The sequence below is a fragment of the Papio anubis genome, chromosome 18, assembly GCF_008728515.1.
Source record: "Papio anubis isolate 15944 chromosome 18, Panubis1.0, whole genome shotgun sequence".
NCBI classification, from domain to species: Eukaryota; Metazoa; Chordata; class Mammalia; order Primates; family Cercopithecidae; genus Papio; species Papio anubis.
The window spans coordinates 41,316,547-41,334,175 of NC_044993.1; the positions used below are offsets into that span (position 1 = coordinate 41,316,547).

Here is a 17,629-nt window from a genome sequence, read left to right on the forward strand (position 1 = left end):
GTGTTTTGCTGTCAAAAAGAAAATGCCATCATTTCAGATGTTAAAATTTGAAGACAGGCAGCAAAAATATGCAGTATGTTTACCGTCATTTCCAAATCATGTTTATTGTCATTTCACTTTGGTTTTTTTGGCAGCCCTATTAGGGGAAACCCAGCAAATGACTCGCAGCTGCATAGCGATATCTAAGCAAAAATGTCAACTTCAGTCACCCACACCCCAAGCCCGGAACAAGTTCTTCATTGTTATGATTTCTTGAGCCAACTAGTGACACAAAATTTAGGTCACAATTGTGAGCAGTTCTCATCCTCTTTCACTTTTCTGTATGTGGAAGGATTTTCCAAATAGGAAATGCAAGTTAACATAGAATAAGCAGTGATCCTGATGCTTTTTAAAAACCTTTTGGGGTAGTTAACAGGCATATTTCTCAGCAGGGTCACTGTTGGAATTTAGAGTGGTGTTACCTATCTGACAGGATGTTTTGCAAATCTAGTCCCTCCCACTTTGCTTATAATATCCTTCCCCAGTCATTGTGACACCCCAAACACACTCCCACATATTTCCTAATGCCCTGAGTACAGTATCATCTCCTTTGAAAACTACCAATTATTACACTAAGAGAAAGCTGCAAGCTTTCTTTTTTTTTTTTTTTTGAAAACTGATTGTTTTGGGCAGATTTACATTTTCTTTGGATTCACAGATGTCTGTGTTTAAAGGCAATACTTTTACAAGTGAATGTGTTACTTTAAGGAGACAGACTTTACTTAATTTGATGTATTGTTCTGAAAATGTCAGTAATTAAGATTTACCCATATTCTAGGAAGAAACTGCATAATGGGTATAGAGTTTTATTTTGGAGTGACAAACATTTTGGAACTAGGTGGTTGCATGGCATTGTGAATGTAGTAAATGCCATTGAATTTTAGTCATGTGAATTTTACCTCAGTTTTTTTTGGAAGTTGGAAAAAAAATCAGCCCTTATTTTAAATCAGTTGCTTCAATGTTAAGTGTGAATTAACTTTGACTAGATTCCATGAAGAAACTGATTTGTGTTTCTTCTGTTCAATGAACTACCTCTAATACCCATAGTCCCTGACATATAGTAGGAACTCATTAAAAACTTGTTGATGAATTAAAGGCAAATTAGAATTTTTCTTTTTTTGAGAGGTGAAGTCTGACTATTTTGCCCAGGCTGGACTCGAACTCCTGGACTCGGCCTATCTTTCCTAGTAGCTGAAGCTATAGGCATGCCTTACCATGCCCAGTTTAGGATTTTTTTTAGTGGCGTAACTTCATGGTTACTATTCCAGTGGCCAGTTTAGATTTTTAACTGAGACCATATATTTAATGCAACAAATATTTGGGATTTTAAAGCCGAAACACCCATTATTATGTGTCAGGCACTGTATTTTTAAAAATGCAGCCTTCACACCAATTGTGAGGCAAAAGTTATAATTTATACAACATGAAGTGGCTTAAAAATGTTTTCCAGGGTTACATAGATAGAGATTTGGACCCATAATGTCTTTCCCCAGAGCTGCCGTATACCGTCTCTCCTCCAGCAGAAGTTAAGGTTGGAATTTTCAGGCCAAGGCATCATTGGATACTTAAGTCTTGGGTTGCACAGCACTGTAACTAAAGCTTACGGATTTGACCCAAGTAGTTGGGGAAGTACTTATTTGATTCCTTAAGCAATAGGATCTGTTGGTGTGGGCCTCACCCTAAAGCAGCCTAGGCCCACCCTTCAATGTATTTTTGTAAAGCCTTTGTTCATTTTCCTGTCCAGAATGAGGTCTGCAGCCCATACCACCTGTGAAAACCTCCACAGTACCCTGTTTAATGCTGCCAATTTTGTATATCTTGTTCTTGCCCCCTCGTCACCATGAATGAGTCAAATGATGAGTAAGTGGAAATTGTTTTGTGATGTATGGCTAGACAGCACAGTAGTGGCCAAGAAACATTTGGGCTCTGTCAGCCTGAAACTTCAGCATGAGAGCCCCTGACATATGGGGTGATAGTTTTCCATGTAGATGAGGTTTGCCCCTTCCCTTGCCAGAATTATGTATTTTAACCTTTTTTTTCTCATACTAGTCTTTTCCATATTAGGGTTCCATAAAAAGAAATTTTTCCTGGGTAACTCAGAAAGGACTTTCCGCTGTCTCCACACTGCCCTGTCTGGTGCTATGGCTGCCATGAGTTTTTATCAGCTGTGTGTCACCCATCTCTCCTCTGCTTTGGACACTTTCTTTTAGTCGCCAGCATTCTATAATATGGCAAACAACCAGATAATATAATCTTTAACCAATTATATGGAAACAGGCATTTAAATCTCTTGAGGGCCTGCACACCTGTCCTCCCAGACTTAATAACTGTTCATTCTGTATTTGGAGCTGGGAGCCCCAGAGCTTTGGCCTTCCCGTAAGTAGCAAGGTGTTATTATATATATACTTTGCCTCTGGGTCAAGATAGACCTTTGGTCTGGGTTTACCTGTCAACATGCTACTCTGGTTTGATTGCAGAAAGGCTAGGAGACAGTGATGAGTAAGCACATGCCTACTCAGGGTATAGGACTTGAAGTAGGAAGAACGGTCCTTAATGGACCCTCTGTATTATTTTGAGGACAATAATTTGGCTCCACTTAATTTTTTGTTATTGTAGTTTTATTTTTTGGGTAAATCTGTATGTTCTCCACCAGAATTTTGAACCTCTGTTTTAATTCCATTCCTGAGATTTTTTTTAGAGTATCAAAAGTGATATGATCTTATCACTGAGAATAACATTTTGGAATTTAGTTGAGAGCTGATGTTTCTAGAAACTCCATTTGTTCCCCCTCTAGACTTGTAAGGAGTCCAGGGCAGCAGAATTCATCAGTCTGTATTTCCACCCTTGTTACGTAGTGACCCAGTGGAATTGAACTGGGTACTCCTCCTCTATCCAATTCCTCCTCTTGCCATCACCAGAAGCTGTTAAGGAAAAGAGGGAGAGTAGGTAGCACACATTTGTAGGTAGCACACATTTGTATCTGTCAAATAATCAGGGAGCCACCTTAAAAACCTTTTCAGTGCAGTTCTCTCAAGGATTATCCTTTTGCAGACTAAATATACATATTTCTTGGTTTTTCTAAGAACCAGCAGGTTGTTCTGTTGCGGATTTTCAAATTAGGACTGTGGTTGACGTTAACTCTAGGTATGTCCCTGCTGTTAAGCAATTAGAGTGATGGATGATTTATTATTTTTGAAAGATTAAAAAAGGCCCCCTCTAAAGAACCACCCCCAGTCTTTTTTCTAGTTAAAAATGTCACTTTGCTACCTTCTTGTCATATTTGAATGCCTTTAGATAAACAAAGCACTCCTGAATTATCAAGAGTGGGTTTGTTTATTTACATATATTTTCTGGGATAAGAGCCTCTGAAATATTTGTGGTTCACTGAAAAAGAAATAGCCTTTAAAAAGAGGAGTCTGTGAGTAGCTCTTCTGAATCTCACAGAGCATTAGATGTTCGTGAAGTGTCCAGCCTCTTCCTGCTCTCAAGGAACGCACATGCAGGTGGGGTCGTGGAAAGGGCAGGTGTGAGGAAGCCAGAGTCTAATCCAGCTCATCCCCCTGGCTGTGCAACCCAGGCAGGCTGCTCCTTCCCTAGTGACTCCTTTTTCTAACAGGCATCTAAATGCCATTCTATCTCTGTGATTCTGGTGCACCATACAGGATTGGAACTCAGAAGAGGGAGGAGGCTGAGAGAGGCCCTGTGTCTAGAAATAGCTTCATAGAAGAAGAGGGGCCAGAATTCAGCGCATTCAGTCCTGAGGGCATTTGAAGAAGGAGCAAGGAAAGGTGCAAGAGCATCGCACATATAGAAAGCAACACAAGGAAAGGCTCAGAGACCAGGAGGGGTGAGATGGCAAGACCTGGTCAAAACCAAGAGGGTTGTTGCATGGTAGTGGGAGGGTCACTTGGCCAGATCCTTTCTGACGAGTCAGACGAGGAGGGGTCCTGGAAGCCAGGCAGGATTAGTGTAGGACAGTGCCTTTGAAGGCCCTGAGCAGAATCAAAGGCCTCGGGCTGCATTTAAAAGTTGGTTTCACTGGAATTTTCAGGGTAGGTTGGAATTAGGAGAGCCAGGGTTTAACTCGGGACACATATGCCCATCATGGCAGGACTTGCAAGTGAAGTATTTCTCTACAAAGCAATTTTGGCATGCAGCATTAGACGTGGAGAGAAGACAGGACTGAAGATGCAAGGAGTATTGTCGCTGGAATCTAAGTGACCATTGAAGCAGTGAACATAGATTATGCTAATTTCATCAATTACAGCATCACTGTTTAAGATTTTAGCCTTTTTTTCTTTGTAATACCCATGAGTAGACACATTACCACCTGCAGAATTTTAAACTTTTAACTTTTTTATCTCCACTTTTAATTAACTGCTGGAGCGTAAATTTTAAGTACTTTCTTCCTTTCCGTTGAAATGTGTTATGGATGGAGGGGTTGGCATTTTTTAATCCTCTATACTCAGGATTGTAAACTATGGGCCAAATCAGGCCCGCCACCTGTTTTTGTAAATGTGGAACACAGCCACACACATTTACAGCTGTCTGTGACTGTTTTCACACACAGGGTTGGGTGGTATGACAGAGACTGTGTGGCTCTTAACAGAAAAAGTGTTTTGACCTGTGTTCTCTACTGTTCATTGTTGTTTTTTATTTATTTATTTATTTTTACCTTTTTTCCCTGTTTTCTGCTTTCTTAAAATAGCCTTTCACAGCCCCTCCATAAATTTCATTTGAGTCTTGCCCTCGACATGTTTCTCGTAAACTGTAAACTGAGTAAATATAGCCAATTCCCTGAAGAGAGTGGGGCCTTCCTGGGACAGGACACAGCAGCATCTTTGGAGGTTGCAGGGGTTATGACTGTGTCACATCTTTGTCCCTTTCTTCTGTCACAGGGAACAAGTATTACCATGGAGCTCACTGCCTTCTATCACAACAACACACCCAGTTAGATTAACAAAATGTGAGAAAAATCCTAAGACACTATTAAGAGTTCTGTCCCTAAAGTTCCATCCTAACTTTATGAACTAAATGCTAAAAATGTAAGAGTATTAAAGGAAACTTTGTTATTGTTTGTTGTATGTGTATGTTAACTTTTCATGGTGAAACTGTGCTTTAAACAGAAATAAATTTTATTTATTTTCTTTACTCTTATTTCTAGCCATGGTCTGAAAAAGTTCTTTTCTTGTCGCGGAATTGCAATTGCGGTTGAATATTTTTGGAAGCTTGGCAACAGAAACATCACTGTATTTGTCCCTCAGTGGAGAACAAGGCGTGATCCTAATGTCACAGGTGAGGCAAACTGATTTTTTCAGATTTCTAGTGAAATGTTTAATGAGTCAGCTTATAATTGCAACACATGCTGTTTAGAATAGAGCTGTGTGCCATGGGCAGCAGCTTTAAAAATAAAATTGTAAATCTACCACACCTAGCAAAACATCAATTGAAGAGAGTACCACAGCATCAGAAATACTAGGGGGTAGGATGGAAAGTTAACATAGTTATTTATACAGGAAGTTATGTTAAGAGTTCATTATATATCACATGTTTTCTTTTTACTTTCTAAAAAATATCTTTTTATTAGGCTGGGTTTCTGACTGTTTAGATAGTATTTTTGAAGTCACTTCATAAATTTGGCCCCTTCAAGTTATGTCTTTTTAACAGTCTATTTAATGGCTTAATATAAATCATTTCTGTTAACCATAAAGTACTCTGGCTGACCTGCAGGCCACACACGAAAGATTTGAACTTACTATGAATCATGAAATGTTCCAGAGAAACTTCAGGTTGTTTGTGTCATAGGTCATGATAGGAAGATAGGTGAAAGGGCTGTGTCAGGCAACTTAACACATCAGGGTGCCTGGAAAAATAAAGTAGATTGTGGGGAGGGAGGGTGAGTGAGTACAGGACTTGCCCAGCACATTAAACAGGAAGTGAAATTTAGTCACTTAGTGGGGCAGAAATGGTCAAACCACACAGTTCCCAAGTATTCCCAACTTCCCCCATTTTGAAGAGTATATTCATCTTAACAGAGGGTACATAAGGAATGAAGCAGATCTACTCATTTTGTTATTTTTGCAATTGGGTCCCTGAAGGAGTCTCTCTCTCTCTTTTTTTTTTTTTTCCTGAGATGGAGTCTCGCTCTGTCACCTAGGCTGGAGTGCAGTGGCATGATCTCGGCTCACTGCAACCTGCACCTCTTGGGTTCAAGCGATTCTTCTGCTTCAGCCTCCCAAGTAGCTGGGACTATAGGCACGCACCACCACGCCCAGCTAATTTTTGTATTTTTAGTAGAGATGGGGTTTCATCATATTGGCCAGGCTGGTCTTGAACTGCTGACCTTGTGATCCACCCACCTCGGCCTCCCAAAGTGCTGGGATTACAGGCATGAGCCACCACACCCTGCCAAAGGAGTCTCTTAATGCTTACATGCTCTGCATTGCTTAAGTCAGTGGTGAGTACCATTGTAGGGAATGCAGGTGTGGAAACCTCAGACCCTGAGTTTTTAGCTGCTTTCTGCCCATTACTGGTTTTCTGAAATGTAGCTTTGACCCTCCATTCTCCACTGTCACCACCCATCCCCCATGAAAACCGGCAAATATTTGTATGGACACCTTTGAGAAGTTGGATAGGAGGCCAATAGGAGGAGGCTTCAACAGACTCTTGGCATAAGGATCTTTCTTGGGATTGGGGTAGAACCATTTGTCCCTCCTATCCCTAGATCTGCCCTAGTCTCTCTCAGGGTCTCTTATCATCCCTCTCTTTGTCCTCCATTTCTTGTAGTATAGCTCTGAAAGAGTTTTTGATGGTAGGCTTCATTAAATACCCAGGCTGGAGTGCAGCAGTGCAGTCTCGGCTCACTGCAACATCTGCCTCCCAGGTTCAAGCGATTCTCCTGCCTCAGCCCCCTGAGTAACTGGGATTACAGGCACATGCCACCATGCCTGGCTAATTTTATATTTTTAGTAGAGATGGGGTTTCATCATGTTGGCCAGTCTGGTCTCGAACTCCTGAGCTCAAGTAATCCACCTGCCTCAGCCTCCCAAAGTGTTGGAATTACAGGTGTGAGCCACCGTGCCTGGCCTACTATTCTTAAGAAGCAAATGAGTTTAATCTTTTTATGTTTAAAAAATAACTGAAGTTAGTTCATATGTTGTTTTTGCCTTAGTATGGGTCTTGCTTGTTTTGTTTTTTTTTTTCCCTCCTAGTGAGTTAGTAAAATTGAGTCAGTAGAAAAAAGGTTTTCTACAGCTCTCCAAGTGAAACATTTGCGTGTACTTTCATTTCTTGATACATTTGGGAAGATAGCCCTTTTCTGAATGTGTATTCAACTTATTCCACGAACAGAACAGCACTTCTTAACCCAGCTCCAGGAGCTCGGAATATTATCTTTAACTCCTGCCCGGATGGTCTTTGGAGAAAGAATTGCTTCTCATGATGACAGGTATGAAAGGCCATTCTCCTTCCTACGGTTGGAGTGGGGTGGTGAGGAGCCAGCCACCTGCTCTGCTGAACAGGTCCACACTTTTAGAGGACCTGCTTGATGCGGGGGGTTTAATATTTGTGGTCATTAAGGTGATATGCTCAATGATATTTGCTACATAGTTTTTAGAAACATCACAAAAGAAACTGTTTTTGTGTTTTAGTAAAACATGGCTGAAACTCTGTAAGTAAAAGCAGATATTGTAGTCTCTGGTTGGTAGGTGCTTAAAGTAATATTTGTCTTGTCTTAGTGTGGCAGGCTTGAAAATGGTTTCAAATAGTAACTCCTCCCAGTCTACTTTTGATCAGTGACTTAGCCTATTATCATAATGCCTGGGTCCTCAGGGTTTCTTCTACGTCATAGAAGTGTCTCAACTGACCCTACTGTGATAGGAGTAAGCTGCATTTCTTTTTTTTTTTTTTCTTGAGATGGAGTCTCACTCTGTCGTGCAGGCTGGAGTGCGGTGGCACAATCTCAGCTCATTGCAACCTCTGCCTCCTGGGTTCAAGCGATTCTCCTGCCTCAGCTTCCCAAGTAGCTGGGATTACAGGCATGTACCACCATGCCCAGCTAATGTTTATATTTTTAGTTTAGCAGGTTGCAGTGAGACAGGGTTTTTCCACGTTGGCCAGGGTGGTCTTGAACTCCTGAACCTCAGGTGATCTGCCCACCTTGGCCTCCCAAAGTGCTGGGATTACAGGTGTGAGCCACCACACCCAGCCCATAAGCCTGCATTTCTTAGCTTGGCATATAACTCAGGCAGCAGGTACTAGTGCATCTGAGTCACCAAGTCACCAAGATTTCATCTGTGCCTTTTAAATATTTTGTTTTGTTTTTGAGATAGAGTTTTACTGTGTCACCCAGGCTGGTGTGCAATGGCACAATCTCAGCTCATTGCAACCTCCACCTCCCAGGTTCAGGCCATTCTCCTGCCTCAGCCTCCCAAGTAGCTGGGATTACAGGCATGCACCACCATGCCTGGCTAATTTTTGTTTTTTTTAGTAAGGATAGGGTTTCACTATGTTGGTAAGGCTGGTCTCAAACTCCTGACGTCAGATGATCCACCCATCTCGGCCTCCCAAAGTGCTGGGATTATAGGCATGAGCCACTGCGCCTGGCCCTTTTTAAATTTTTTCTAAAAACTTTATTGAGCACTAACCAAATCTGATACACTGAGGTAGGTTCTGGGGACATACATGATTCAGATGCACCTCCTGCCCTCAAGAATTTTGAGGATCCACCTCCTGCCCTCAAGAATTTTGAGAAGACATGTGCATAAGTAACAGAAGAGAGTTTTGCTGTGGTTGAGTAAGAGAAGGTTCCAAACTTAACCAATGGAAATAGGACCAGTTTTTAAAATCCTCCTCATGGTATGAAATTAGTAGCATGTCTACTAGTATTTGGGAACCTAGTGGTAGCTGTTTATTCTTTTCTCTCCTGCATTTGCCCTGTTTATTTTCATCTGGCTTATAGCACTGACAGCACCCCTGGTGTTTTTGCCTGTGTTCCACCAAAACACCACTCCGTTGAAGATAGTGTTTAGCTTGTGACCCAAGCTAGTGAATGATAGTCAAATGTGTAAGAGATGAAAAGAGGGCCTGGGGAGAGGGATGAGGGGCTTGGGACCACAGCAGACATATATTCATTCACCAGAAGGGCCTTCTCATTGACAGTCCCTTGCCCTGCACCAGGCTGGTATGCAAGACCAGATCTGATGGGTGAGAATCAGGTGGCATGGAAGAGCCGAAAGAGGATACCATATGTGGGTGCCTGGGGGATAGGTGAGAAGTACTAGAAGGTGGAATGGAAGGACACTTCCTGCCCAGCCCTGTGACACAGGCAGGGACCCTGCAGGGCTCAGGTCCTCTAACACAGCAGCTTCATTCTCACACCAGCAGGGTTGGAACACACACACAAGTATGCAGACTAAGCTCTTGTTTGGCTGATATGGCTCTTTGGGTTTTCAGAGGACATGTATATATGTTCTCATTCATGAACTCAGAAGCCTTACTGCCTGTTTTTGTTAGTGGCAAACATTACCACTTACAACTCATGCCAGTTAGAAGTCATTTGTAAAATGTTATTTAATAAAGCCAAAGAACTAAATCATATTTAATTTCCAAGGTTTTCTAAGATCTCTGAAACTAATGAGGTTTTTAAAATCCCCGTTAGGTACTCATCACTGCTAGTAAAAGCAGTTGTCTGTACCTTTAATTCCAATGAGTCCCTTAATTTATTTTTTATTATCTTGGTCTACATATCCTTAGACAAATGTGGTCACCCTAACTTATGAGATAAAATTCACATTATCCTCACAGATTTCTTATTAAGAGGGTCTGAGCATGAATAATCAGCAATGAAATGGAAGTCTTCTTTACTGCTTCATCCTTTCCCTTTTTTATCACCAGGTATCCTGTCATATCTTCCATTTGAGTGAATCTATAACTTAGTCTAAACAAAATGGCAATTCTAGATACCTCTTTTTAAATCAGAGCAGTGTGAACCTGTGAATTTTTTTTTTTTTTTTTTTGGGAAACACTCTCGTTTTGTTGCCCAGGCTGGAGCGTAGTGGCACAATCTTGGCTCACTGCAACCTCCACCTGCTTGGGCCCAGATGATCCTCCACCTCAGCCTCCTGAGTAGCTGGGACTACAGGGAACACCTGGCTAATTTTTTTGTATTTTTTTGTAGAGACGGGGTTTCACCATGTTGCCCAGACTGGTCTCAAACTCCTGGGCTTGAATGATCTGCCCACCTCAACCTCCCAAAGTGTTGGGATTATAAGCATGAGCCACCACACTGGGCTTGAACTTAACGAATTTTTAAAAAGAAAAGAGAATTGTAAGGCTGATTGTACTAAGCAGCTAATCTTAGAACCAGAATACTGTTGCTCAGTAACTTAAATCTGAATAATGATTTCACAGGGTTGTCAGCTCTCATTCTCTGCTCTGGTATTCATGTATTCTTATTAACACTGTTTACTGATAATACAACTTTTGAATAAATTATAGTTTAGATCACTTAACAAAAGAAATTGTATGAAAGACAATCTATTTTATAATCACACTAATAATTTTAGAGATATTCACCATTCTGATTGATCTTCAGTTGATAGGGGCTAAACTTTTCTGTGGCCTAGCCTTGGTTAAATTCTTTGATGGTTTTCCTTTGAAGAGGAACCCTTCTCTTATTTTCTTATAACATGGCTTCTCTGAGCCAAGGATGCCTGTTGCTCATTTTAAACTCTTTATATTACCATAGGTTTCTACTACACTTAGCGGACAAAACTGGTGGTATAATTGTGACAAATGATAATTTCAGAGAATTTGTGAATGAGTCAGTCTCTTGGAGAGAAATTATTACAAAAAGGTAATATTTTCTTCTTTGTCTTTGGTCAGAAAAGTTTTGTTTTGTTTTGTTTTTAATTGTTTCTGTGTGCATTTTGTTTGTTTTGTTTTCTATATTCCTTGGCCCCACAGAAGGCAATATAAGGGACCAAAGTATCATAAGACTGTGCTGTACTCCCACTTCATAGGTGACTGGCCCCTCCAGGTAAGCAGGGGCCCGGCGCAGAGCAGCAGAGCTGGCAGTGATGAGTGTGGACATGCTCTGCTCTCACTACGGCCTTCTAGGGCATCAGAGTTTTCCTGCACGCAGCAGGAGGCACAGTTAAGTGTGATGGAGCACAAACGGCTTCCTAGTTTACTCAGCTGTGAAGTGAAAGGGTGAACTTCATGGCAGCTGGGATTCCAGCAAGAGGAAAGGCCCAAAAGCAATGTGTGCTGACTGGGCTTTCACTTCTTCATGGTCTGGAGAGAGTATTTCCACTTTTTAATATCTGATGCTTTTCTGGAGGTTTTTACGGTCAGTTTAATCATCTATATTGAAAACATCTTTAGATATCCAAAATAAAACAAAGTTACGTCAAGAGTTTAGCATTCACTGCTGTTTTTCATTTGTAATAAAACTATGAAGGTGTCCACTGCTGAAAAATGCCCTAAGATGAGTGGGCACTGGCTGCTAGGACTTTTTGTTAACAACTATCACCTGACCAGTTATTTAAAATAGAAAGCAAGGGGCTGTGATAGTGCCAGGGATAAGTCACATAGGCCAGAAATCTTAAAACATAAAGTGAACATACCTCACGCTAAGTAAAACTCGCAATATAGCTAGGATAACTAGTATTTATCCCTGTTGGGGTTTCACACTTGTACCTTGCCTGGTATTTATATTTTCCTAAATTATTAGAAGATTTTAGAAAAAGAGTCTGTTACGAAAGCCCAGGTGAGAGTTAATTACTGTATGCATTTTGACACCTGTGCTGTTAAAAAGCTGTTGTTGATAGCTGAACCGAGAATGAGAATCAGTCTTTGACCTTCTGGGCACAGTTAATGAGCCACTAATCTTGTAGGGCATGTTTCTGTTGGACCTCTGCCTGGGCTCATTGTCAGTATTTACTGACACTCATCCATGTATGCATGGAGGGTTTAAATGCAGTCAAGACTGGTGTTCTCCAGCCAAGCTGTTGCTTTCAGCATTCACAAAAACAAGGCAGAAAGGAGACCTGGACAACAAGCACAGGCACTTGGACTTTTAAGATTATTTTATTTTCTGTTTTTCCCGATATGGTAAATAGTGGTCTAAAGACCTCAGATTTCCTTTATTCATATATCGTTTTCCTTTTTAAAAATATTCTTTTCAGTGGGTTTGCTTATGGACACATTTATTACCAGTTTTATTCAAAAAATTAAACCTTCCTTCAGCATTTGTGTCCTAAGCTGACAGTCTTTAAATCTTATTTTTCAAAGTTATATTGAAAGTTATATTAGAAGAAGAAGCGGCTTCCTAAGCCCAGTACAAATCTGCAAGTCTTGATGAGAAATTTGAGGGCCGGCTGATAAAATGTTCTGACTCTATTGTATTTATGTCCAAAACAGACATTAAAAGGGTTTGACTTGGTTGTTTTCCCCGCTTTTAGGCAGTTGAGCAGTCTTAGGATTTGTAGGCTGACCTGACCGTTGCTTTGGCATCGGGTGGCTGCTTTGGGATCCTTATGTAGGCCCTGGGCAGTGAGGACCCTGTTTCTCAGCCTCATGGTGTTCTGTGTTGTAGGCTGCTGCAGTACACGTTCGTGGGGGACATATTTATGGTTCCTGATGATCCTCTGGGAAGAAGTGGACCTCGATTAGAGGAGTTTCTTCAGAAGGAAGTCTGTCTTAGGTATTTCCTTTTTCAGATTGTCTTATATTAAAACGTCAGTTTCAACTCTTTGTGCTTTAGTGCAAGTGCTGTCTTTATCAACTAAAAATGGCATTTAAAAATTATTATTATTATTTTGAGATAAGGTCTTGCTCTGTCACCCAGGCTGGAACGCAGTGGCATGATTTCGGCTCACTGCAACCTTTGCCCCGCCAGGCTTCAGCAATCCTCCCACCTTAGCCTCGCGAGTATCTGGGACCACAGGCGCGTATCACCACGCGCAGCTCTTTTTTTGTATTTTTAGTAGAGACAGGGTCTTACCATGTTGTCCAAGCTGGTCTGAAACTCCTGAGCTCAAAGAATCCGCCTTCCTCAGCCTCTAAAAGTGTTGGGATTATAGGCATGAGCCACCATACCTGGCCAAAATTTTTTTTTTAAGCCTTAAATTTAGTGCTGGTTTCATATATGTGGAAGCTAATGTAGCAAGCATCCCAGATTTTCAACTGTAGTCCTTTCAGTTTTCATCCTAGGAAAAGACAGAGGCCAAACTTTTTTTGTGGGTTTATTTTTATTGATTTTTTTTTTTTTTTTTGAGATGGAATTTCACTGCTAGGCTGGAGTGCAATGGCGCGATCTTGGCTCATTGCAACCTACGCCTCCCAGGTTCAAGTAATTCTGCCTCAGCCTCCCGAGTAGCTGAGATTACAGGTGCACACCACCACGCCTGGCTAATTTTTTGTATTTTTTTTTTTTTTTTTTTTTTGAGACGGAGTCTCGCTCTGTCGCCCAGGCTGGAGTGCAGTGGCCGGATCTCAGCTCACTGCAAGCTCCGCCTCCCGGGTTCACGCCATTCTCCTGCCTCAGCCTCCCGAGTAGCTGGGACTACAGGCGCCCGCCACCTCGCCCGGCTAGTTTTTTTTTTGTATTTTTTTAGTAGAGACGGGGTTTCACCGTGTCAGCCAGGATGGTCTCGATCTCCTGACCTCGTGATCCGCCCGTCTCGGCCTCCCAAAGTGCTGGGATTACAGGCTTGAGCCACCGCGCCCGGCCAATTTTTTGTATTTTTAGCAGAAACGGGGTTTCGCCATGTTAGCCAGGCTGGTCTCAAACTCCTGACCTCAGGTGATCCACTCACCTCAGCCTCCTAAAGTGATGGGATTACAGGCGTGAGCCACCTCGTCCAGCCTTTTTGTGGGTTTAAAAAGACAGCCGGGGCCGGGTGTTGTGGCTCATGCCTGTAATCCCATCACTTTGTGAGGCCAAGGCAGGTAGATCACTTCAGGTCAGGAGTTCAAGACCATCCTGGCTAATATGGTGAAACCATGGCTTTACTAAAAATACAAAAACTAGCTGGGTGTGGTGGTGCGTGCCTGTAATCCCAGCTACTCGGGAGGCTGAGGCAGGAGAATCACTTGAACCCAGGAGGCGGAGGTTGCAGTGAGCCGAGATCACGCCACTGTACTCCAGCCTGGATTACAGAGCAAGACTCTATCTCAAAAACAAGCAAACAAACAAAAAACAAAGCTGTTTTTCCAAGCTGGTGGTCACTTACTGGCGAACACTACTTAGGTTCATCATGTATGTGTGAGAGCTCTCCCTCTGAACCATGAGTGCCTAATGGGCTCATTTTGTATGTGTGAGTGTCTTTTTACATTCATTTTCTAAAGTCATTTGCTTTGAACATGTTATGCTTATATTAATTACTTACTGCTCAGGAATCACTGCCTGGGGGAACTGACCATTACTTTCTACCTTCACTGAATGGAAAAGCCAGTATTCCATATTTATCTGAAAATGATTTGGTAGTTTAGGTTTTCTTTTTTGTAGTTTGGGTTTGTTTTGTTTTTAGGACACCTTGTTAGTGGTTCTTTCTGTTTTCAGAATTCTTAGGTAACAGACATTAACCAAAGATGCCTGTGAACCTAACAGGCAGATCATAGGACCCCATGACTGATGTTTACTCTTTTTAAAAACTAAACCAGACTGCACTTCTGTGCATTCCCAGCTGGTATTTGCATGGGGGTGTGATGAGGGGGTCTAAGCTGAGAGGAAGACACACAGCTCTCTCAGCATTTTTAGGCAGTCACACTTCCCAGCCGATCTTTTCCATTTGTAACAGGAACCATTGGGAGTTGTAGGTTTGGATTCAGTGGTAGGTGGTGATGGGTTTTTTTTTTACATGGTGGTCTGTTCTACCTAGGAGACCACTACAATTTCAGCTCCCTGGTCTTGTGAATCATTTCTCTTTTGAGCCTTTGGGTTTTATGACACAGATGAGGACTTAATTGCCAAACGCCACGCTTCTCTACCCACATGAAGAGAATGGCAGCCATTTTCCACACCTGGTACGCTCATCAGTCCATCTCGTTTTCCTTCCCCACATCTGAACTTTGGAAATCCCCTGCTGGGCTTCAGGCCCAAGGCCCGTGTGTGAGCATCAGTCACGTCTGTGGGTCACAGTTACCAGAAGGAGAGTCCTCTGCTTCCTCCCACTCCTTGAGCAACCTGGTACCGGGTCTGTCTGCCTGCCTTTTCACTCTCACCTGGTGGCTTTTTGTAGAGCTGCTCACAAATTGGTTAAGAAGTTGGGAATCACTTCCATCACAGAGGGGCTGTTGAAGTTGAGCTTTTAAAGTTGGGGAAACTTCAGCTAGCCTCATTTCTCACCTGCAGGTCGAGTCCAGTGGGAGGCTTTTGAGTGATACAGATGCCCTCCCTGTACACACATACTCGTACACACCCATGTGCATACAAGTGTGGGCACCCACCCACACCTCATCTAGACTGGGTCGGTGGGGACTGCCACTCTCCCCAAAAGGAGTCTCTTCTAATTTCTGTTAACCAGGGTCCTGCACAAAATCAAAATCTTGAGAAGAGTAAGATCCTGTTAAACCTTTTGAAAGCTCCCAAGGGTACCCTGGTTAGAGCCAAACAGCTGGATGGGGTCAGTCCTCACAGCAGAAGACCTGGGAGGGTGGTGCTCCCTCACAGAGTGCACTCATTCCCTGTCACACCTTGAGATGGCGTCAGTGGAATCCCCGCAGGCTCCTCTGTGGGCAGCTACTGTCACCACCTCCACCTCAGTCTTGCATCCTGCCTTTGGAAGCCACGGAGTGGCATCCTGAGCCTCAAGGCCTGCCGCAGCTACCTTCTAAAATATCTCCGTGATTTTTTATTTACTTATAACCCAACTCACCAGGACTTGCTTCCATTCACAGAGATATGCAGCCCCTACTCAGTGCCCTGCCAAATGTGGGCATGTTTGACCCCAGCTTCAGAGTCCCTGGCACCCAGGCAGCCAGCACCAGCCACCAGCCTCCGACCCGGATTCAGGGAGCCCCTTCAAGTCACTGGCTCCCTCAGCAGCCCCACTTCCCACTGCTGCCAACCCTCCCCAATCTCCAGCAGAACCTGCCCATGCCAGCTCAGCGATCTTCTGCAGAAACCAACGAGCTGAGGGAAGCCCTTCTGAAGATCTTCCCTGACTCAGAGCAAAGACTGAAAATAGACCAGATCTTGGTGGCCCACCCATACATGAAAGATCTAAACGCGCTCTCTGCCATGGTGTTGGATTGAAGATTGTGCTGAGAAGCTTGCGCTCAGGGCTGGCTGATCAAACTCAAGCTCACACCTGTACCTGATGGGAATGTGAAGAAACTTATTTCCCAGTGTAAACGCAGTTGTATAGAAAAAAAAATGTTTTGTGTATAAATCTGGGTTTTCAAAACCAGCTTTTTTCTATATATAAATTATGCTGCTATTACAGATTTAACATTTTCTGTTAAAGGAAAGTCTACATTTTCTGCCTGTTCAGAACTGTTTAATAGCAGTTACTCTTGAGTGTATTTACCTTTTTATGTTTTTTAAACTATTTTCCTTAAAGCCGAAAATATTGACAAATGGATATGGTTAGCCTTTATAAATAAATAAATAAATAAATAAAAGAGCTGCTTTCTTAAGGAAAGCAAGACCTCTTAAAGTATATTTTCTTGAGATGAATATGTCCCGTCACTACCATGAAGTGTGCTCACCCTTCCAGCCTCCTCTGCCCTCACCCCCGGAGTTAGAGTGGGTAAGAGTTGGTTTGTCCTGCAGAGTCTTTGGTTGGAGCATTGTGAAAGTGGACCCGCGGTGCCACTAGATGGCACTTGGTGCCTAGCCGTGGTGAATGACCAGGGCGAAGTTAGACTCACAGGATACCAGGGCTAGAAGATATTGTGGAGCCCGTGGAGTCCCACCCTTCCCCTTCCACCCTGCGTAAAAGGGGACGGCCCAGTGTGCACGCCGTCCGGCCATACCCATAACCACAGCCACAGCTGAGGAGTGGCTGGGCAGGCAGCAGGCTCCCCAGCCAGGGCTTGACACGCTCACAGGCTAAGGCCTCCACACACCTGGCCTGGCTCTGGAAGTCACTTCTTAGCTTCTGAACACCATAGCGGGTCGTGAGGAAGTTTAATAAAGAGCCTGGTCACTGGCCATCTTGTGTCCGCAACTGCAGAAGACGCCCCGATGTGGAGTTTGTACAGCTTTGCCAAAAAATGATTTTCTACTCTCAAAAATGACCCAAGCCAATAAATAGCATTAGTAGCTTCTGTTGGGGGGAGGGAGTGGGGGGGCCAGAGCCCTTGTATTTATTTTCCCTGTGTTTGTCTCTCTGGTGTCCTCCTAAACAGCCTTTCTTGTGAGTCTTTCTCAGAATTGATATCTTAATATTGTCTGTTCTAGGTGTTGCCCAAATTCAGTGTCAGTGAAGTTCTTTTCCTGGGCAATCTTAACATCTTTACTCTTACCGTCTGGATCTTCAAAGGGCTTTGTATTTTACACCTGCGCCCCCAGGCTGCTCATAGTCGGCTTCCTGCCTGTCCGTAGATCATGTCTCTCTTGGGCCTAAGGAGTGGAGGCTGA

General features: G+C 42.9%; 1 protein-coding gene across 4 annotated transcripts in view; it reads left to right on the top strand.

Moving 5' to 3' along the window:
- Positions 1 to 16,708, top strand: part of N4BP1 (NEDD4 binding protein 1) — a 70,455-nt gene extending 53,747 nt beyond the window's left edge. For 3 of the 4 annotated variants that reach the window (XM_003916850.4, XM_021931933.2, XM_031658264.1), the window contains exons 3-7: positions 5,204 to 5,334; positions 7,390 to 7,486; positions 10,787 to 10,894; positions 12,638 to 12,745; positions 15,943 to 16,708. In XM_003916850.4, coding sequence (XP_003916899.1) covers positions 5,204 to 5,334; positions 7,390 to 7,486; positions 10,787 to 10,894; positions 12,638 to 12,745; positions 15,943 to 16,300 — 802 coding nt within the window. In that variant the 3' untranslated portion in view covers positions 16,301 to 16,708. The other variant, XM_021931934.2, reaches the window with a different exon arrangement.
- The last annotated feature ends 921 nt before the right edge of the window (positions 16,709 to 17,629 follow it).